This window comes from Hemitrygon akajei, chromosome 16, assembly GCF_048418815.1.
Source record: "Hemitrygon akajei chromosome 16, sHemAka1.3, whole genome shotgun sequence".
In the NCBI taxonomy this organism is placed as follows: domain Eukaryota; kingdom Metazoa; phylum Chordata; class Chondrichthyes; order Myliobatiformes; family Dasyatidae; genus Hemitrygon; species Hemitrygon akajei.
The window spans coordinates 32,349,435-32,372,851 of NC_133139.1; the positions used below are offsets into that span (position 1 = coordinate 32,349,435).

At 42.6% G+C, this 23,417-nt stretch overlaps 1 protein-coding gene across 2 annotated transcripts in view; it reads left to right on the forward strand.

Annotated features, from left to right (window-relative positions):
• fbn2b (fibrillin 2b) overlaps nucleotides 1–23,417 on the forward strand; it is a 269,685-nt gene that overhangs the window by 105,301 nt on the left and 140,967 nt on the right. For both annotated transcript variants that reach the window (XM_073068631.1, XM_073068632.1), the window contains exon 9: nucleotides 17,358–17,483. In XM_073068631.1, the coding sequence (XP_072924732.1) occupies nucleotides 17,358–17,483 (126 nt within the window). The remainder of the gene's footprint in view (nucleotides 1–17,357; nucleotides 17,484–23,417) is intronic.

A 23,417-nucleotide genomic window follows, 5' to 3' on the forward strand; every position in this document is an offset into this window, starting at 1 on the left:
GACCCTGCACAGGTTCACTGGCATTCACTTTCAAAGAGGGATGGGTGAAAAATCTAAGACCCAGGGAAAAATTTGTGGAACTTCAGGGGCATGGTAGGCTGCCGGGAAATTTGTATTTGGGGAAAGGAGGGCCACCGGTTGGGGAGGAGAGAAGAACCCAAAAAAAAGCATCATTTTGGACACTCAGTACAGGAAACTAAAAATTAAATAGAATAAGGGAAGATTCCTGGAGATAATAATAATAATAATGGACCACATGTTAGAATACAAAATTGTATGTGTCTTGGAAATGGGGGGAGAAAGGAGAAAGAGCAAGAATACCATCTTTTAAAAATGAATTCCCTTAAGATATTGGTTTCTGGCAAAGGACTTGAAAGGCAGCATAAAAAACAGTGATGAAAGAATTCTGATCGTAGCACAGAGCAAGAGAGCCATACGGGATGGAAAAGGCCCTTTGGCCCAACTGGTTTATGCTGACCACGGTGCTCATCTAAGCTAGTACCATTTGGCCCATGTCCCTCTCCTGCATCTTTTAAATGTTGTTATTGAACCTGCCTCTAGCCTTTGTGACATATGTGCAGAACAAGAATGACAATGGACTATTAATCACGGTACACACTGAGCAACTTGCAGTGCAGGAGTGTTGAACCGGACCCACCTGAGACAAAAGAAAACCTGCACACTCAGAAATCCACTAAACTAGAGACTGCCACATGGGCGTAGGGGGCCCAGTCGATTCACCGCACTATCAAACAGCCGCATGCCACATTCTTGCCAGCACTCCGATACGGTTCATCCCTCCCTCCCCCTACGCAAGTGAAGAGGAGGGGAAGGGAATAGGTGAGGTAAACTGAGAACAACGATGAAATGTTTTGTAACTGTCAACTGGCCGATGTGTCCTGGACAACCAGAGGGCAAGGAGGGCAGCTTTTGGCTCAAGTGAAGAGGCCACTAGAGGCCAGTTGGCCTGCCAGCCCTCCACCCAACTTTCAGCCATTCACAAATCGCTGTTGTGAACTGAGCTTACAGGGTGGCTGCATATTGTTATGGGGCATTTGTGCAGTAATCCCCCCACCACCACCACCCCGGCTGCATATTGTTACAGGGCATTTGTGCAGTAATTCCCCCTCCACTCCAGCTGCATAACAATGTCCCATGATTCTGTAGTAATTCTACCCCCCCCCCCCCCACCACCACCAACACAAGGTGACATACACACTTGCATTCTCACAATCAATCCCATTCAGTTCACCTTCCTCAGACAAATCATTGCGTATGGTAAAGAAGGCAAATTCAAGTGTGAGCATTCATTTTGAGAGGACAAGAATATAAAAGCAAGGATGTAATGCTGGGGCTTGATAAGGCATTGGTTAGGCTGCACAGAGAATTGTGAGCAATTTTGGACCCCTCTCTAGGAGAGGATGTGCTGGCATTGGAGAGGGTCCAGAGGAGGTTCATGAGAATGAAAGGGTTAATGTATGAGGAGCATTTGAAGGCTTTGGGGCTGAGTTTAGAAGAATGAAGGAGGATTGCATTGAAACCTATTGAATACTGAAAGTCCTAGATAGTGTTGTCGTGGAGAGGATGTTTCCTGTAGTGGGGGAATCTAGGACCAGAGGACACAGCCTCAGAGTACAAGGATGCCCCGTTTAGACGAAGATGAGGTGTATTTTCTGTAGCCAGAATGTGGTGAATCTGTGGCATTCATTGCCACAGATGACCATGGAGGCCAAATCATTGGGTTTGCCAGACGGCAGCAGCTGAAACAGTTAATGGTGGGGGTGACTGGTGTCCCCGATGATCTTCCAGGCCTTCTTTACACACCTGCTGCTGCTTCTGTAAATGTCTTCAGTGGAGGGAAGTTCACATCCACAGATGCGCTGGGCTGTCCGTACCACTACCTGCATTGCCTAGCGATCAAAGTTGGTGCAGTTAGAAACACAGAAAACCTACAGCACAATACAGGCCCTTCGGCCCGCGAAGCTGTGCCGAACCTGTCCTTACCTTAGAAAGTACCTAGGGTTACCAGTTGATGAAACAGTTCCCATACCAGGCAGTGATACAGCCAGTCAGGTGCCTCTGTAGAAGATCTTGAGGATTTAGGGACTCACACCGAACGTATTCAGTCACCTAAGGTGGAAGAGATGCTGTTGCACTTTTTTTTGCCACAAAGTTAGTGTGTACAGCCCAGATGAAATCTTCGATGATGTGTATACAGAGGAACTTGAAACTACTCGTGTGGATAGCCAGAGGCTTTTTTCCAGGGCTGAAATGGTTGTCACAAGAGGACACAGGTTTAAGGTGCTGGGGAGTAGGTACGGAGGAGATGTCAGGGGTAAGTTTTTTTACTCAGAGAGTGGTGAGTGCGTGGAATGGGCTGCTGGCAACGGTGATGGAGGCAGGTATGATAGGGTCTTCTAAGAAGCTTTTAGGTAGGTACATGGAGCTTAGTAAATTAGAGGGCTGTAGGTAAACCTAGTAATTTCTAAGGTAGGGACATGTTCGGCACAACTTTGTGGACCAAAGGGCCTGTATTGTGCTGTAGGTTTTCTATGTTTCTATGTTACTCACCCTCTCACTGCAGTCCCACTGATGTTGATTGGGGTGAGCCTGTCTCTACTCCTCCTGAACATAATCAGTTCTTTTGTTTTTTGGACATTGAGGGAGAGGTTGTTATCTTGGCACCACTGTGTCAAGGTGTTAACCTCTCTGTAGGCTGTAGGTACAGAGATTTTACTTGTATGTGTGCAGTAAGGATACAGACATTGTGAATGAGCATGGGAGAGAGATATCACTTTTGTTTGTGTCTAAAGTAATGACCAGGGCAAATATTGTATTACATACTAACACTGACAGCTCAGCTGCTCCTGCTCTTTTTGATGCTTGCTTGAAGGGGTTGACATTGCTGGAGAATGATCAAACATTAAGGGGAATATTAATACTATTTGAATGTGATTTTAGTTTTTGGCTGAGCCCTGAACTATTATTATTTTGTCCATAATAATAAAGAAAATCACCTAGTTCCATCCAGTTTCGGCTTAAGCTTCAAGGAGATCTAGTTCGCTAACTAGGCTGAGAAGATAGTTTACATACCTTCAGTATGTTTATTGTTATACTTATCACTACAGTCCATCTGTGATGCATTGCCATGTGTTTTAAAGTGATTAATTGCACATGAAGCTTTGTGAATGTGTATTATTGACAAATCTGTTGCAGCATATGAGTTCTGTTTCTCTTTCTCTTTGTATCGGCATGTTCCATTAGAAAGGAAAGTGTGTAACTAGCTTTCTGGTGAATATCACAGCAGTGCCAAAATACTAGGAGAAATTATGTAATCACCTGGCCAAGTGAATGGCCAACTTCTTTATTGTGGCAACAGTTATTTTCAGGACCGATGATTCACACATACTTAACTTTCACGTGTTACATGTGAGAATGGCTCAGTTGGTAACATCTCTGCAGAACATTAAGCTGAACACCTATCTGAGCCGAGCACATAATTCAGACCATGCCATGGCCAAGATCCCTCCTTTATGCTGCATTGATGTGGCCATTCATCTCAATGAAGTTCGAGATGCCTTGATGTGCACAGATCGGTTCTGACACATTTCTTCAGGTAATGTTGCCAGCACATCAATAATAATTTATTATGTATGAAATACTTTGAGGCATGATATATTTCTCTCATTTGGTTTCCATAGTCAAAAGAGCAGTTGTGAATTATCAACTGGTTGTTGGTAAGGCATAAGCTAGACAAGAGCAGAGAAGTTTACCAGATAGCTTGTGTAGTTTCTGAAACTAGATCAAAATGAATCTGTCCTTTGAATATTTCTCAAGGTCACTTCAAGTAGCAGCATGTGGGAAACCCAGCTCAGTTCAGCATGACAGTGTGAGCACAAACAAAGCAAGCTGTTAAATGGGGCTATTTATGAATATTATTAATAGCAGATTAACACGTGAAAAATGAATCTGGGTGAGAAACAGCATCCACTAAAGCTGATAGACTGGAGCCAAAGTGCTGAGAATTTCCAACAGCTTTTAAAATGTGAGGGATAATGTTGGTTGAGTGGGGGATGGAAAAGGATGGGGGGGGTTTCACATTAAGTAAATTCTGTTAGGGGACAATAGATGGAATGTGATAATATTTGTGTTGGCTGGGATTAGTGATGATATCTGTATAGACCAGGCTCTGGCAAGCAAGCAAAGAGATAATTGAAATCAGTTCCAATGAAGCTAAATGATCAGGGAAAATAATTGTGCATTTTTGGCATTTGATCAAGAATTACGTCAAAACCAAGAACAGATGAATCAGGCATGCCATACTGTGAGAAACAAAATATTTTTAAAGCTCTGATCAGAAATGTTTGTATTGCAAATGCTTGATTGAAACACAATTACTGTGAGGAATAAATATGTATAATTTTACAAATTATATCTAGTGTTCACCATTTAGAGTTGGATTTGAATGATTCACAACTGTTCTTTCCAAGGTTAAAGCAATATTCAAAATATGTTCAAATGCACAAACACTTAAAACACATATAGAAGCAACTTTGGTACAGTTGCATCATTACATGTTCACCTCAAGTCTTTGTGTCAAAGGCATGAAGAGTAAAATGTTTTCATGGGAAAGCTGAATGTTAAAATAAATAGAATTGTAGAAATAAAGAGTCGTGGTCAGACCTATCTGGTGTGTTGTAATCAGTTCTAATGCCAAACATCTGAAAAGATATATTGGCCATGGAGGAGGTACTGAACAGACGAGTCGGCATGATTCCAGGGTTTGAAAGGTTAACTTCTAATGACGTTTTGACTTGTTACTTCCTACAAAGCAAAGCCTAATGTCATGAACAACAGTGATGCTTCACTCCCAGATGAGCTCAATGCCTTTGAAATGAAGAATAAAACTTCATCTACGTGAATCCATGCAGTATCCGGTGACCCTCTGATCTCTGCCTTGGAGACCAACATCAGAACTTCTCTCAAGAGGGTGAACCCTCGAAAGGCGCCAGGATCTGATAGTGTAGCTGGTAGGGCTTCGAAAACTTGTGCCAACCAATTGGTGGGATAGTTCGAGGACATCTTTAAACTCTCACTGCTACAGTTGGAGGTTCCCACCTGCTTCACAAGGGTGACAATCATGCCAGTGGCCAAGAAGAGCAGGGTGAGCTGCCTCAATGACTATCGTCCTGTGGCATTCACATTTACTGTGCTGACGTGCTTTGAGAAGTTGGTCGTGCCCAAGATCAACTCCTGCCTAAGCAAGTACTTGGACCTATTGCAATTTGCCTGTCTCCATAATAGGTCTGCCGCGGATGCAATCTGGCTCTCCACTCGGCCTTGGATCACCTGGACAATAGCAATACTTAAGTCAGGTTGCTGTTTATTGAATCCAATTCAGCTTTCAACTCTCAGTTCTAAGCAAAAAGTTGCAAAACGTGCATCTCTATACCTCCCTCTACAACTGGATCCTTGACCACCTCATTGGGAGACCACAGTCTGTGCAGACAACGTCTCCTCTTCGCTGAGAACACTGGCACACCTTAAGGATGTGTGCTTAGCCCACTGCTCTACTTCCTCTACACCCACAACTCTGTGGCTAGGCACAGTTCAAACACCATCTATAAATTTGCCGACTACACAACTATTGTTAGCAGAATTTCAGATGGTGACAAGGAGACGTACAGGAGTGAGGTCGATCAGCTGGTTGAGTAGTGTCACACCAACAACATCAGTAAGGCTAAAGAATTGATTGTGGACTTCAAGAAGGGTAATTTGAGAGAACACAGCCCTCACAGAGGGATCAGAATTGGAAGGGTGAGCAGTTTCAAGTTCCTGGGTGTCAACATCTCAGGATTTATCCTGTACCCAACATATTGATACTTTACAAAGAAGGCACAACAGTGGCTATATTTCATTAGGAGTTTGAGGAGAATTGGTCTGTCACCAAAGACACTGGCAAATTTTTACTCATGTACCACGGAGAGCATTCTCATGGGTTTCATCACCATCTGGTATGGAGGAGCCACTGCACAGGGTGGGAAAGGCTCAGAATCAGAATCAGGTTTATTATCACCGGCATGTGTCGTGAAATTTGTTAATTTAGCAGCAGCAGTTCAATGCAATACATAATATGGAAGAAAATAAAATATAATAATAAATAAGTAAATCGATTACAGTATATAGATAAAAATCGTGCAAAAAACAGAAATAATACATATTTTAAAAAAGTGAGGTAGTGTTCAAGGGTTCAATGTCCCATTTAGGAATCGGAAGGCAGAGGGAAAGAAGCTGTTCCTGAATCGCTGAAGCTGCAGAAAGTTGTAAACTTAACTGGCTCCATCATGGACACTAGCCTCCCCAGCATCCAGGGCACTTTCAAAAGGCGATGCCTCAAAAAGGCATCCATCATTAAGGACCCCCATCTTCCAGGATATGCCCTCTTCCCATTGCTTCCATCACGGAGGAGGTACAGGAGCCTGAAGACACACACTCAATATTTCAGGAACAGCTTCTTTCCCTCTGCCATCAGATGCTACGAATGGACAGTGAACCCATGAACACTTACTCAGTAATTTTCCCTAATTTTTTTTGCACTACTTATTTAATATTTTTTCATATATACCATAATTATTGTAACTTATAGTTTATATTACTATGTATTGCAATGTATCGCTGCTGCAAAACAAATTTCATGACATATGCCAGTTGTATTAAATCTGATTCTGATTCTGACTTGTATTCCCTGAAGTTTAGATGGTTCAGAGGTGATATAATCGACATGTTTAAAATTATAAAAGCATTTGATGGAGCAGATATGGAGGACCAATTTCCTTCACTGGGGAATAGTGTACAAGGGAAAACAGTATTCATTTCAGAGCCATGCTAATTAGTAGTCAATTTAAGAAGGACCTTTTCCTCCCAAAGCAGTGCAAACCAAGAACTATATCCCCAAAAAGCTGCAGACTCTTGATCAAATAAAAATCTTTAAACCTAAGATGAGTAGATTTTTAAGTAATGAGGCATGGCTCGAGAAGTAAGGGGAGGGTAAATATACTTGTGGTACACACTAGCCAGGATCTAGAAATGGAACAGGATCATGAGGGAAAATAACTGACTTTTATTTCTATCCCCTTTAATATGTTGAATATGTCCCTTTATAATTTCAGTGGGGAAGGGTTTAAAGCAGGGGTTCCCAACCATTTTAATTCCATGGACCCCTACCATTAACCAAGGGGTCTGTGGACCTCTGGTTGGGAATCCCTGGTTTATCGTATTCTCAAGAGGATGTAGAAGTTCCAGTGAGTTATACTAAAGGAAAAACTCCTAACCCTCTCTTTACTCAATTGCCAGAAGTGCTGTTCAGCCTGTTGCCTTGCCCATTGGTGTGAATCTTGAGTTTTTAGTTTTAGGAAATATGATAGAGTGGATTTAATTTTTTTTACAACCATTCAGGTTGTGCCCTGACAAAGGAGTCTGTGACACCACCTCATGGATGCAACACTGTCTCAAAAACTGGTAATCATCATTCACAAATTGAAAGTAGGATCTCCAACTAAATGTAATGTCATGATCAGTGAGGTATCATGTATTTTAATTCTGTTGACCCAACTATTTTATTAACAAGAATATACCTCAAGTTTACTTACCCTCCCTTACTTGTCATGCACTGATCATTTGGCAATCCAAGGACTTCCATCAGTGATACAGGTTGAGGCTTCTCTTGAACAGTCAGAATTGGCTGCCATCCTTTGCAATTCAGCAATCAATTGAAACAACTCTCAAAAAGACAGAAAATGGGATTGGAATAGAGATATGATCATGTCAGGAAATACAATGAAAAAAATCACTTTCCCTTGTGTTTTCTCCAGCAGTTTAAAAAGTGTTAAATGCTGAGGCTCTTTGATTAGGAGTGGGTGGAATGATAAAGGAAGTATAACATGTGACTAGAAAGTGGAAGTTGATAGAGAGAGGACGTTAGTATTGTATTTGAGAGGAATTGGCATCAGAGAGTAGGAGGTGAAAGTATTAAATGGACTTGATATTTGGGCAAGGGCGAGAGATAGTCAAGTAAGAATTAGGCACACAAGTAAAATGGTGCCCAGCATTCTGCAGTCCTGGGAAAAACCGTGATAACATGACGTGCAATGGTAGCACTGAGCAGGGAGCAGCCACAAAATAGCCAAGGGAAACATGGGTGAAAGGTGAAAGGAAGTTTCAGTTGGCTAATGAGTAAATGACTTCTCCTCAGTTTAGTCCTGTATGGCTGAAATTTATACTGAACTATATCTCTTGGTTGAAGATCAAAAAGGTTCTCTCACTAACGAAGGAGAGAGAGGTGTTGCTCTTGCAACAAATGAGAGGGAGACCAACAGCTTACTATTTCAGGTATTACAATATGCAGCATCACTTATTCAAGTTCCCCTGCCTTGAGTGCCTTCTTTTGATAGCCACATACACTGCTGTCTCAATGTTACAATCTCCCATGATGCTACAGTTGGTGACACTGGCGAGGAATTGGGATGTCGACAGGGCCACACCCCAAAGCCACACGTCATCCAAGCCACACCAGGAGATCCTGAAATGTAGACCACTTGGCGAGTTCCAAAAGCAAAAACCCAGCACCGTGAAGAATCACAGTTTGAATGCAGCTGTAGATCACTGACTCTGACAGAACCCCAACCATCTTGAAAAAGCAAAAAAAAGACAAGAAATTTAACTGTTTCTTGGATGAACTGGAAGAAGTCACTCAGCTGCACAGGAACATCTGGTGTCATCTTTAGCTCCTCCCACTCCAGACATATAACAAAAAGAATCGGTCCCAACACCGACAACTGTAGAACAGCCCTAGTCACCAGCAGCCAACCAAAAAAGGCTCCCTTTATTCCCACACTTTGTCACTTGCCAATCAGCCATTCCATTAGCCATGTTAGTACTGTATATTTCCTGTAGTACCATGGGCTCATAGCTTGTTAAGCAGCCTCATGTTGTCAAAGGCCTTCTGAAAATCCAAGTAAACAACATCCACCGATTCCCCTTTGTCTATCCTGCTTGTTATTTCCTCAAATAATTCCAACAGATTTGTCAGGCAAAATTTTCCCTTAAGGAAACTATGCTGACTTTGGTCTATTTTTTTCATGTGCTTCCAAATACCCTGAGACCTCATCCTTAACTATCAACTTGCAACATCTTCCCAAGCACTGAAGTCAGGCTAACTGGCCTGTAATTTCCTCTCTTCTACCTTCCTTCCTTCTTGAAGAAAGGAGTAACATTTGCAATTTTCCAGTCCTCCAGAACTAGGCCACAACATAGTGATTCTTGAAAGATCATTACCAATACAGGTAAACTCTTCTCGGGTGTCTAGCCGGGTAGAGGTATTGATATTAACTGATGTTTCGATGACAAACTCTGTCATCTTCATCAAGGATGATCCCTGGGCATGTCTAGTCCAGTAGCATTTATGCCCCTGTTGTCCATTCCTCCTGATTGGTTAGTCCTCATCCAGTCAGGTTTCCACTCTCTCACCTTGTTGACAATTGAATTGCAGTTCTTACTTAGAGTGAGACCTTTTTCTTTGTTAAAGTTCTTTCTCTCTAGTTTTATTTCAATGACCTCCTTCACCAGGCAGTCCCAAAAGCCATTATCATGGCACAGTATTTTTGTGTCGTCAAAGTCATTCCTACGGCCTTTGTGAATACAGTCAGCCGTCCTTATCCGCAAGTTCCGCATGCGCAGATTCAACCAACTATGGATCAGGAAAACCCGGAAGTTCTCTCTTTAGCACTTGTTGTTTGAGCATGTACAGACTTTTTTTTCTTGTCATTATTCCCTAAACAATACAGTATAACAACTATTTACATAGCATTTACATTGTATTGGGTATTATATGTAATCTAGAGATGATTTAAAGTATATGGGAGGATGTGCATAGGTTATCACATTGGGAATCGAAAAAATAACGGAAGTTCTCTAAGTCGGAACAGGTACATCTGGTACTATTTAGCGTCAGTGAAACGTTTTTCTTAGTATATAGTATATATTTTACCTTTCTATGCATATAAAACACTTAAGAAATGTATGTATTTCAATAATTAAATCACTGCGTTGCTTAGTAATAATTGTAGCTTCCATCGGGGCAGGACCTTCACATGCTCCATTATCCTCACTTTATCCTTTAAAATTGTTCCGATTGTTGACCAATTGTAGCCTAACGCTTTTCCAATGACCGATGGCGTTTCACCTGTTTCCAATTGCTTTATTATTTCCACTTCATTTTCAATTGTGATTGTTTTCTGAAACAGAAGCACTGCGGGCAGCGGGTCCCAAACTCCATCGGGTCCACCACCCTGAGACAGATTAAATAAGCTCCAGTGCTCCGCTGGGTCCTAAAGTCCACCGCACTGAGACAGGTTAAATAAGCTCCGGTGCTCCACTGGGTCCTAAAGTCCACCGATTGAACATCAGCGTTTTTTGGTATCCGCATGGGGTACCGGAACCAATCCTCCGTGGATAAGGAGGGCCGACTGTACAGTGTTCTGCTACTGCTGTTTTCTCTGGGTAACCTCCTGTGCTCTTTTGATGCTGGTTTCCACTCTGCATCGTATCTGGCCGATATATATGCTGCTACTCATTCACAACAAATCCCGTAAACACCAGTCGTCCTGAATCCCAGGTCATTTTTGACCCACATAAGCTGTAATTTGAACTTCCTTATAGGTTTGTGGATGGTATATTTCCACAGTTTCTGGAAGGGTGGCTAGGATCCTGAAGAAATACTGGATTAATACCATCCACAAACCCGTAAAGAAGCTCAAATTACAGCAAATCTAAATCACTGCTCCTTGCACCAGTTCCGTAGCCACACATCCATCTTTTCTTACTCTCTCTGACATGTGGCACAGGCAGCAATCCAGAGATTATTACCCTGGAGGTCCTGCTTTTCAGCTTTCTAACTAGCTCCCTGTATTCTCTCTTCAGGACCTCCTCCCCTTTTCTATCTATGTCATTGATGCCAATATGTACCAAGACTTCCGGCTGTTCACCCCCCTCCACCCTTTAGAATCCAAAATGTCCTTTACCCTGGCACCTAGGAGGCAATATACCATCCGGGTGTCTCTTTCGTATCCATAGAATCTTATGTCTACTCCTAACTGTGGAATGCCCTATTACTACTGCATTCCTCTTTGACCCACTTCCCTTCTGAGCCATAGTGCCAGACAAGCCAGACCGGTTGCGTTGTCTACCCCCCCCCCCCGGTAGGTCATCCCCCTCAACAGTATCCAAAGCGATATACTTATTATTGAGAGGAAAGGCCACAGAGGTACTCAGTCCTGGCTGCCCATTTCCTTTCCCTCTCCTGACAATCACTCAGTTACCTGCCTCCTGCAATTTAAGGGTGACTCGCTCCCTGTAGCTCCTACCTATGATCTCTTCAGTTTCCTGTATGAGCCAAGCATCATGGAGCTGCAGCTCCAGTTTCTTAATCTGTTCACTGAGGAGCTGCAGTTCAGTACATCTGGTGTAGATGTGTTTATCCAGGAGGCTGGATTCCCACATCTCACACAAGGAACACAACATAGTCCCTGGAACCATTCTCACTGCACTAACTGATGAAGAATGTAGAAGAAGAAACTTACCTTGCCCAAGCCTCTTTAGCCAAAGCCTCCCCACTATAACACTGGCCCACTCACACCATGGTAAGTCCAACAATGGCCACTCCACTTGTCCCTACCTTACTTTTATTTGCCCTTGCTAATGAATCATGATTGGGCTGCTGGAAAAATCTGAAAGCTTACAAACGCTCCTTTTTAAATTGCTCACTCCGGCCTGTGTATAGCTCCTTTCTCGATTTGATTGGGCCCACTTGAAATCACTCCATCCATGGAGATATCATTCTTGTACAGTATTTATCCAGACAGGCCCCATAAGAACTTATTATGCTTAAATCTGATCTCCTCTCAGTCTTCAGAGTATGTGTAAAGAACATTGCAGCTTTGTTCACATTCTTCCAACAAGATCATTACCCATCTCAGCCTCCCAGGAGTTAACCTGATCAAGTTTCAAAGTACTTCCTCCATCCTAAATGTTTCTATTTTAGTAGGGAGACCAGCCCTGTATCTAATGTTCTAGATGCAGGCTCACCAGGTCTTTTGGTACCAAGATGAGTTTAGGAATTATGCCAGTCACTTTTATAGCATTGGAATTTGTACCCAGGGCAAATAATTAACAACAGTACCATCCATTAGTCACAGGTATCCAATGTACAAACACATACATCTACTGTGAATCATGCTGATTCTTATCTTGGCAAAAAGCAAATGCTGCATCTTCCATTAGTGTGCAATGCAGATTCCTGTGACTGATTCCTGGAACGAGAGTGTACTGTGAGCAAAGATCAAATAGATTAGCTAAAGCACCCGATGTTTAGTAGAGCGAGAGGCAATCTCATTGAGACATACAAGATTCTGAGAGAGATTATCAGGGAAGTATTGAGAAGGCTGCTCCTTGAGGTGTGAATTTTGGATAGTCTCAGGATAAAATGTTTTCTACATATGAATGAGGGAAAGATAAATTACACAGGGGATGAATATCTTTGGAACTCTCTACCTTAGAATGCACTGAGTGCTCAGTCATTAGATGTATTCAAAACCAAGATCAAAGGAGTGTGGAGATTCAGGTGATATGGGGAACACAATGTGGATGCTGTATAGGATCAAATAACCTTGCTCAATCTGGGAATGAGCTCAAGGAGCCTCTGCTAAATCCATTATAAGTTAAGACTGAAGCTGATATTAGCAGGACTTGATAACAGCTTTTGATCCTTGTTATATCTCTGGTTTGCGCTGAGGTAACCAGTACCTGTGCCAATTGTGTCGAGGAGAACTGAGCTCTAAAGACTAAAGGAAGTAATTTAACTATAAACACCACCATTTCCCATTTCTCTCCCTTCATTCTTGGCTCTCACCTCAAGACTGACCCAATATATTCCTCAAAATACTGGAATTGTTAACATTCATGAGGCTTTCAGTCTTCCTATCTTATCATGGACATCAAGAGCCACCTCCTTTCAAACCAATGTTATCTGAAAGTTGGAGCACCAACCTGTCAGAGAGACTACCATGAAATTTATCTTGATGATATGGGTTAAAGTTCAAAGTAAATATATTACCGATGTCCATACATGTCACCAAATACTACCCTGGGATTCAGTTTCTTGCAGGCATTCACAGAAGTACAATAGAATCACTGAAAAGCAAGCTGTGCATACAGACTGACAGCTACCAATTCGCAAAAGAAGACAAACTGTAAATACAAAAAAAATTACAGATATACATAAATAATACTGAGCACATGAGATGTAGAGTCTTTGAAAGTGAGTCCATAGGTTGTGTTCAATGACTTTTTTCAGTGTCATGGTGAATGAAGATGCCCATGCTGGTTCAGGAGGCTGATGGTTGAAGGGTAGTAACTATTCCTGAACCCAGTAATGTGGGATCTACCTCATTCCTGATGGTAGCAGTAAGAAAAGAGCATGGCCTAGATGGTGGGGGTTCTTGATGGTTGATGCTGCTTTCTCGTGGCAGTACTCTTTGTAGATATGCTCAATGGTGGGGAGGGCTTTTCCTGTGATGAATTTGGCTGCATCCTCCACTTCTTGTAGGCTTTTCCTTTCTTTGGCTGTGGTGTTTCTTTACCAGGCCACACATGGTACAATCAGTCAGGATACTCGCCACCGTGCATCTGTAGAAGTTTGTCAGAGTTTTAGATGACATGCCAAATGCCAAAGGTCCAGACTCTGCACTCATGACTGAAGGTAGGCACAGCTCATATACCAGCTACAAATTCACTGATGATGACACCACTATTTTTGGCAAAATATCAATATGGAGGTGTACAGAAGAGAGATAGAACAATTGGTTGAGTGGTGTCACAACAATAACCTCACACTCAACAACAGCAAGACAAGGAATTGATTGTAGACTTTGGGGAGAATAAATTAGGAAAACACACTAGTACTCATTGAAGGGTCAGGGTGGAAAGGGTGAGCAGCTTCAAGTTTCTGGGTGTCAACATCTTAGGGTCTAACCTAGGACCAACTCATTAAAGCAGTCCATCTTCACATTACTACCATCAGGGAAGTGTATACCCAAACTCAATAGTTCAGAGACAGCTTCTTCCCCTCTGTCATCAGATTTCTGAATAGTCTGTGAACCCATGAACTCTACTTGTTGCTCGCATTTTGCACTATTAATTTATTTTGTAATATACAGTAATTTCTACACCTTGCACTGTACTACTGCTACAAAATAGCAAATTTTGCAATGTTTGTCAGTGATAATTTTTGCAATGTATGTCAGGTCCTGAAGAGAGAATTCAGGGAGTGAGGTAGGAAGCTGAAAAGCAGGACCACTAGGGTAGTAACCTTAGGATTGCTGCCTGTGCCACGTTCTGGCGAGTGCAAGAATAGCATGATCAGGCGTATTAATGTATGGCCGAGAGACTGGTGTAGGGGCAGGGCTTCAGATTGCTGGATCATTGGGGCCTCTTCTGGGGGAGGTACGACCTGTACAAAAAGGACGGGTTACACCTGAACCCAGAAGGGTCCAATATCCTAGTGGGCACATTTAATAGAGCTGTTAGTGAGGGTTTAATTTAATTTGGTAGGGGAATGGGAACCGGAGTGATAGGGTTGAGGAAGGGGAAAACAGAAATAAATCAAAGATAGAATGCAACAGAGATTATAGAAAAAATAGGCAGGAGATGAGCAGGTCATTTTTAGGAAACGGAGAGCCTGCAGAGAGACTTAGATAGTTTAGGGGAATGGGCAAAGAAGTGGCAAATGAAATACAATTTTGGAAAGTGTATGGTGATGCACTTTGGTGGAAGAAATAGATGGGCAGAGTATTATTTAGATAGGGAGAGAATTCAAAATGCAGAGATGCAAAGGGACTTGGGAGTTCTTGTGCAGGATACCCTAAAGGTTAACCTCCAGGTTGAGTCAGTTATGAAGAAGGCGGTTGCAATGTTGGCATTCATTTCTACAGGTATAGAACATAAGAGCAGGGATGTGATGTTGAGGTTCTATAAGGCACTCGTGAGACCACACTTGGAGTATTGTGTGCAGTTTTGGGCTCCTTATTTTAGAAAGGATATATTGACATTGGAGAGGGTTCAGAGAAGATTCACAAGAATGATTCCAGGAATGAAAGGCTTACCATATGAGGAACATCTGGCTGCTCTTGGGCTGTATTCCCTGCAGTTCAGGAGAATCTCATAGTAACATTCTGAATGTTAAAAGGCCTGAACAGATTAGACATGGCAAAGTTACTTCCCATGGTAGGGGATTCTAGGACAAGAGGGCACAACTTCAGGATTGAAGGACGTCCATTTAGAACAGAGATACGGAGAAATTACTTTAGTCAGCAAGTGGAATTTGTTGCCACGAGCGGCTGTGAAGGCCAAGTCACTGGGTGTATTTAAGGCAGAGATAGCTAAGTCTTGATTAGCCAGGGCATCAAAGGTATGGGGTAAAGGCAGGGGGGGAGTGGGGATGACTGGAAGAATAGGATCAGCTCATGATTGAATGGTGGAGCTGACTCGATGGGCCAAATGGCTTACTTCTGCTCCTATATCTGATGGTCTTATAATAAATCTGACTATGATTCTGGTTCTGGTCTCTTCAGCATCCCCATTCGAGCTTAAGGTTTTAGTACCAACTGGATAAGGTGTCCAGAAGTGGCTGCACCCACCAGAATATTTGGGTTAACATTTCTTGCTGATTGAGATAGTTCCAGCAAATTACAAGCATATCAGCTATAGTAAGTGTGCTTTCTAGCTGTTTGTTGAGCTGACAAAATTTTCTATAAATCCACAAATGTCTAACGTCAATCAACTAGGTTGCAGGGGGAGTCCTGAAGAAGGATCTTGGCCCAAATTGATAACTGTTTACGCTTTTTCATAGATATTGAGTTCTTCCAGTATTTCGTGTGTGGTGTTTTGGCTTTAGATGGTGATTTGTTTTTATGGACTTTTTTAAAAGAGAAATCAATCTGCAATTCAGCTTTTGGTATTCATTTAGTATAGATTTTCTGTTGATGACTGATGAATGACCTTGCAAACCGCAAAACATGATGATTAGGATAATTGACATTAAGTTTAAATATCCTTCACAAAGATATTATCCCCTCAACTGTACAATATAGCCTTGATGTCTTAAACATTCCTTTTTGCAGGAATGGCTTTCATGTAGTATTTATGAGGGTGATGTGGGCAAGTGAGTGAATGTGCGCTGGCAGAGTCAAACTGAGAGCGATATATTTAAGTGTTTTAATGAGAGGAAGCATGTTAGAATAAGTGCGAGGGGGAGCACTGAGTGTGAGTGCTCTAGGAGTGCGATGGTATGATCCCTGCAAGCAACAAAAGTGATCTGAACTTCAAGAGTTACTCTATGATAAATGTCTTTCATTAAACACTTGACGATGTCATGCTGTCCTGGGAGTTTATAAATAGTTTGCCTGTTTAAAGTTCAAAATACCTTTGCTTTCTATTTCCACCATTGCCTGTCATTGGAGAATACTTTGCCAAAACAGCATCTCTTCAGGGATTTATGCTACTGTTATTTTGTGGCAAGCGACTCTCAATCACAGAAGCTGGTCCATGGTCTTGCTATCCCAATGGAGAATTGTCCATCTTACATTATTACGCCCTAATTACAGACTTTTCTGTATTTTTTACAGCATGGAAGCAAGCCATTCTGTCCATCAAGTTTGACCTGTCAAATTCATTCCCAATTTTTCATGTAATCTATTCTCCCCCTATTCCCATCAACCTGCTTCCAGACTCTACCATTCAAGTACACACTATGTGTAACGTAAAGTGGCCAATTATCCTACCAACCAATGCATCTATGTGATTAGGAGGTAACAGGAGCGTACAGGAATGCCCATATGGTTGCATAAGCTACACAGAAACAATATCAGCGCCTAAGATTAATTCTGGCTCACTGGCTCTGTTAGACAGCAGTTCTATTAGCTGTGCCACTGCGATACTTAGTTTCTGATTTCTGTTGGTGTGAATGCCAGATTTCAGCTCTCCTCTTTTTACCTGTAATCCATCAATAACCAGAAATTTAGCATTTGCTCTGGACTTTATTTTAAACAAACACCAACAAGTGTGATATAACCTGCAATTCCATAGTAGTGTTCAATGGTGCAGAGCAGACTAGATGGGCCAAATGGCCTACTTCTGCTCCTATATATTAAGGTCTTATGGTCCTTAATGTATGTTTTCTAACATTGGCCTCAACTGATGAATTTTTATATTTTTGTTAAAAAATACATGTTTCTTTCTCTTTCCAGATATTGATGAATGCAGCACAATTTCTGGAGTGTGTGATGGCGGTGAATGCTCAAATACTGTTGGGAGCTACGTCTGTAACTGCCCACGTGGATTTATCACAAGCCTGGATGGCTCCAGGTGTATTGGTAAGTCTGACAGATCGTTCTGTAAAATGGAGACAGTTTCTCTGAGGATCCAGTCACTTGTAGGTAGATAGAAACTGTAAGGAACCTGTCATCTGTTGGAGGATTGTCAGCGTAAGGAGCCATTGTGTTTAGGGCAACTTGCACTGTTCGGATCCTGTCCCCTGTAGAAAGACTGTCTCCATAAAAGCCCTTCACCATAAAGATCCTTTTGTATGCAGAGAACGCACTACCAGTTTTCAGATCAGATTTATTCATTGCATGTACATAGAAACATACAATGAAATGCATTATTTGTGTTAACAACCCTAGGATGTGCTGAGGCCAGACCACTAATGTTGTCACCCTTTCCGGCACCAACATGGCATTCCCACAGTGTTCAACAGAGCAACTCAAGCAGACGTACAACAGCAAATCAAACCCCTTTCCCACCTACACACACACCTGCAAGCCCAGGACAAGCCAACAGTCACTGAGCTCAAACTCTCAGACATTGGGCTTCCAACTTTAGCTGTCTACTCATCAACTTCAGCTTTTGACCTTCGGACTTGCTGAACTCTGGACTTTGACCTCAGAACTTCACTGACCTCTGGGTATGTACCCCAGGTCTCATCTATCACAGATTTGACCTTCTGGCCTCAAACCCAGGACTTGTCAATCATGGGTGTAACTTCTGGATTTGTGCGGACCTTTGACCCAGATGACCTGGCGGGATCACTGGCCCTCGTGATCTCTGACCCCAGAAATCAGTGATCTGGGTGGTCATTAGTCTTTGTGCCTCTTGCACATGTGGACCTTCGACCTGGGACTCGCTGACCTAGGGATTGATGGTCTCCTCGGTGCCTGAACTCCCGACCTCCAGGATCCCTGGCTTCAACTGCGGCATGCTCTAACCTGGACTCTGGACACTGACCTCTAACTCTCTCTCCTCCCTGTCCCTAAACCCTAACCTAATTCCTAACTCCACATGCTACCCCATTACCTTCCCTATGAATCTAAATAAGAATAACGGAGCCACGACATCAACAGATGTCGCAGCTCAATGCCATCTTGACTGGAAGGACCCTATCACCTGTAGATATCCCGTTACCTGAAGTGTCATTGTAAGGAGCACATCAACTGTATGGAGCCCATCAACTGAAAAAAATCATCACAACATCACAGTGAGAGCTTTGTCATCTGTATTGAGACCATCACTACAAGGAGTTCGTCTTTGCAAGTAAACTGTTCCACATGCAGAGCTTGAAACTATGAGGAGCACCACTAGAAGGAACCCACCACCTGTGAAGAGAGCATCACCGCAGAGAAATTGTCAATCTTCCCACTGTGCCATTTGTTTACAACCTACACTAGCTTAAATATGAGGTTCAACAGTTGTAAGCTAACCCCTATAGGCTGTAGAGACCAAAGTGTGTTCTCAGTCTGCTCTAGGTAATTCAGTCTGTGACTGCTAACATCACTGAAGAACCACACTGGCCCATTGAAAGTTTTGAAACTTTCCGACATCATTTATGCTAACTTAGCCAAAAATCAAATGCTTTGCAGGTTTGAGTTTGGATAATGCTGCAAAGTTCTTGTTCCAAATATTTTCCCACTATTGGAATGGAAGTTTGGAGCTGAGCCTGACTTCCACAAACATCTTGGCAGTAAAGGACAAGTGATGTAAGTGGCTGGGGACTCCAGCGATCCATTCTCTTCCCACCACACGCAAGCACTGTTTGTTACCTTTAATAAACTCTTTACCAAAAGCTTAGTTAACATACGAAGCATAACATTCAGTACTGAAGGCCCATCTTCCCAAGCATAACAACATGTTAAGAATGGGCAGGTTTAAAAATGTGACTTCAGTCACAATTTGCTGGAGCAATTTTTTTTTCATTTTCAGTGGTAGAGATCTTACTTATTTTTGGCTTGTTGGATCAGTGTTTATTTGCCATGCCTAATTAGCCTTGAGAAGTGAAGGAACGGTGGTGTACAGAATTTTCAAGTCAGGATGATGTGTGACTTGGATGTGAACTCACTGATGGTGACCTTCCCTGCACCTGCTGCTCATGTTCTGGGTAATGTTGAGATTGTAGCTTTGGAAGGAACAGTAGGGATACCCCAGCCAGTAAACAAATGCATTTTATAGGAAATGCTTACCACAGCAATGGCACACCAGTGATAAAGGGAACGATTGTTCAAGATGCTGGATAGATATAGAGTGGTTGGTATTCCTTGGAGAAGTTAAATTACTTGAGTATCATTGGAATTGGGATTATTCAGGTAAATAAAGTGTTCCTGCCTTGCCTTGGTGTCTTTGGGTTGTAAGCTCATCACAGAAAACTCAGTGTCTGACCTGATCTTGTAGCTAGGGATGCCGCTTACTTGGATGCTCTCCACTGCACATCTATAGAAGATAGTGAGTATTTACCAGATACTTGGGTTTTGATAAGCTTTTGACAAGGTGCCACACATGCAGCTGCTTAACAAGTTAACAGCCCATGGAATTACAGAAAAGATATTAGCATGGATAAAGTAGTGGCTGATTGGCAGGAGGTAAAGAGTGGGAATAAAGGGAGCCTTTCCTGACTGGCTGCTGGTGACTACAGGTGTCTGAGTTGGGACTGCTTCCTTTTACATTATATGTCAATGACTTGGATGATAGAATTGATGGCTTTGTTGAAAAGTTTACAGACAATATGAAGGCAGGCGGGCGGGCAGGTAGTTTTGACGAAGTAGAGAAGCTACAGAAGGGCTTAGACAGATTAGGAGAATGGGCAAAAAAGTGGCAGGTGGAATACATTATTGGGAAGAGTATGCTTATACATTTCTGTAGAAGAAGTAAAAGGGTAAACTACTAAATGGAAAGAAAATTCCAAAATCTGAGGTGCAACAGGATTTGGAGTCTTTGTGCAGGGTTCCCTAATGGTTAATTTACAGGTTGAGTCTGTGGTGAGGAAGGCAAATGCAATGTTAGTATCCATTTCAAGAGGACCAGAATATAAAAGTAAGGATGTAATGTTGAGGCTTTATAAAGCACTGGTGAGGCTTCACTTGGAGTTTTGTGAGCAGTTTTGGGCCCCTTATCTTAGGAAAGTTGTGCTGACTCTGGAGATGGTTCAAAGGAGGTTCATGGAAATGATTCCTGGATTGAATGGCTTGTCATATAACAAGAGTTTGATGGCTCTGGGCCTATACTCAATAGAATTAAGAAGAATGAGGGGGTAGCCTAATTGAAACCAATCGAATGGTGAAAGGCCTTGATAGAGTGGATGTGGTGAGGATGTTTTCTATGGTGGGATAGTCTAGGACCAGAGGACACAGCTTTAGACTAGAGTGGTGTCCTTATAAAATGAAGATATGGAGAAATTAGCCAGAGGGGGTGTATCTGTGGAATTCGTTGCTACAGGCTGCTGTGGAGGCCAAGTCTTTATGTATATTTAAGGCAGAGGTTGATAGTTTCTAATAGACAATGGACAATAGATGCAGGAGTAGGCCATTTGGCCCTTCTAGCCAGCACCGCCATTCACTGTGATCATGGCTGATCATAGACAGTCAGTACCCCGTTCCTGCCCTCTCCCCATATCCCTTGACCCCGCTATCTATAAGAGCTCTATCTAACTCTCTTTTGAAAGCATCCAGAGACTTGGCCTCCACTGCCTTCTGGGGCAGAGCATTCCACATATCCACCACTCTCTGGGTGAAAAAGTCTTTTTTCAACTCTGTTCTAAATGGCCTACCCCTTATTCTTAAACTGTGGCCTCTAGTTCTGGACTCACACATCAGCGGGAACATGCTTCCTGCCTCCAGCATGTCCAATCCCTTAATAATCTTATATGTTTCAATCAGATCCCCTCTCATCCTTCTAAATTCCAGTGTATACAAGCCCAGTCACTCCAATCTTTCAACATACGACAGTCCCGCCATTCCAGGAATTAACCTTGTGAACCTACGCTGCACTCCCTCAATAGTAAGAATGTCCTTTCTCAAATTTGGAGACCAAACCTGCACACAATACTCCAGGTGGGGTCTCACCAGGGCCCTGTACAGCTGCAGAAGGACCTCTTTACTCCTATACTCAATTCCTCTTGTTATAAAGGCCAGCGTGCCATTAGCTTTCTTCACTGCCTGCTGCTTGCTTTCATTGACTGATGTACAAGAACTCCTAGATCTCGTTGTACTTCCCTTTTTCCTAACTTGACTCCATTTAGATAGTAATCTGCCTTCCTGTTCTTGCCACCAAAGTGGATAACCTCACATTTATCCATATTAAACTGCATCTGCCATACATTTGCCCACTCATCTAGCCTGTCCAAGTCACTCTGCATTCTCATAACATCCACCTGACATTTCACACTACCACCCAGCTTTGTGTCATCGGCAAATTTGCTAATGTTACTTTTAATCCCTTCATCTAAATCATTAATGTATATTGTAAACAGCTGCGGTCCCAGCACAGAACCTTGCCGTACCCTACCAGTCACAGTCTGCCATTCCGAAAGGGGCCCATTAATCGCTACTCTTTGTTTCCTGTCAGCCAGCCAATTTTCAATCCATGTCAGTACTCTGCCCCCAATACCATGTGCCCTAATTTTGCCCACTAATCTCCTATGTGGGACTTTATCAAAAGCCTTCTGCATGTCCAGGTACACCATGTCCACTGGCTCTCCCTTGTCCATTTTCATAGTTACATCCTCAAAAAACTCCAGACATCCTCAAAAAACTCCAGAAGATTAGTCAAGCATGATTTTCCGTTCGTAAATTCATGCTGGCTCGGACTGATCCTTCTACTGCTATCCAAATGTGTCGTAATTTCCTCTTTTATAATTGACTCCATCGTCTTTCCCACTACTGACGTCAGGCTATAATTCCCTGTTTTCCTTCTCCCTCCTTTCTCGAAAAGTGGGACAACATTAGCCACCCTCCAATCTGCAGGAACTGATCCTAAATCTATAGAACATTGGAAAATGATTACCAATGCATCCACGATTTCTAGAGCCACCTCCTTAAGTACCCTGAGATGCAGACCATCAGGTCCCGGGGACTTATCAGCCTTCAGACCCAACAGTCTAGATAGATAGATAGATACTTTATTCATCCCCATGGGGAAATTCAACATTTTTTCCAATGTCCCATACACTTGTTGTAGCAAAAACTCATTACATACAATACTTAACTCAGTAATAATATGATATGCATCTAAATCACTAACTCAAAAAGCATTAATAATAGCTTTAAAAAAGTTCTTAAGTCCTGGCAGTTGAATTGTAAAGCCTAATGGCATTGGGGAGTATTGACCTCTTCATCCTGTCTGAGGAGCATTGCATCGACAGTAACCTGTCGCTGAAACTGCTTCTCTGTCTCTGGATGGTGCTATGTAGAGGATGTTCAGGGTTTTCCATAATTGACCGTAGCCTCCTCAGCGCCCTTCGCTCAGCTACCGATGTTAAACTCTCCAGTACTTTGCCCACGACAGAGCCCGCCTTCCTTATCAGCTTATTAAGACGTGAGGCGTCCTTCTTCTTAATGCTTCCTCCCCAACACGCCACCACAAAGAAGAGGGCGCTCTCAACAACTGACCTATAGAACATCTTCAGCATCTCACTGCAGACATTGAATGACGCCAACCTTCTAAGGAAGTACAGTCGACTCTGTGCCTTCCTGCACAAGGCATCTGTGTTGGCAGTCCAGTCTAGCTTCTCGTCCAACTGTACTCCCAGATACTTGTAGGTCTTAACCTGCTCCACACATTCTCCATTAATGATCACTGGCTCCATATGAGGCCTAGATCTCCTAAAGTCCACCACCATCTCCTTGGTCTTGGTGACATTGAGACGCAGGTAGTTTCAGTTGCACCATATCACAAAGTCCTGTATCAGTTTCCTATACTCCTCCTCCTGTCCATTCCTGACACACCCCACTATGGCCGTGTCATCAGCGTGTCTATCCAACACT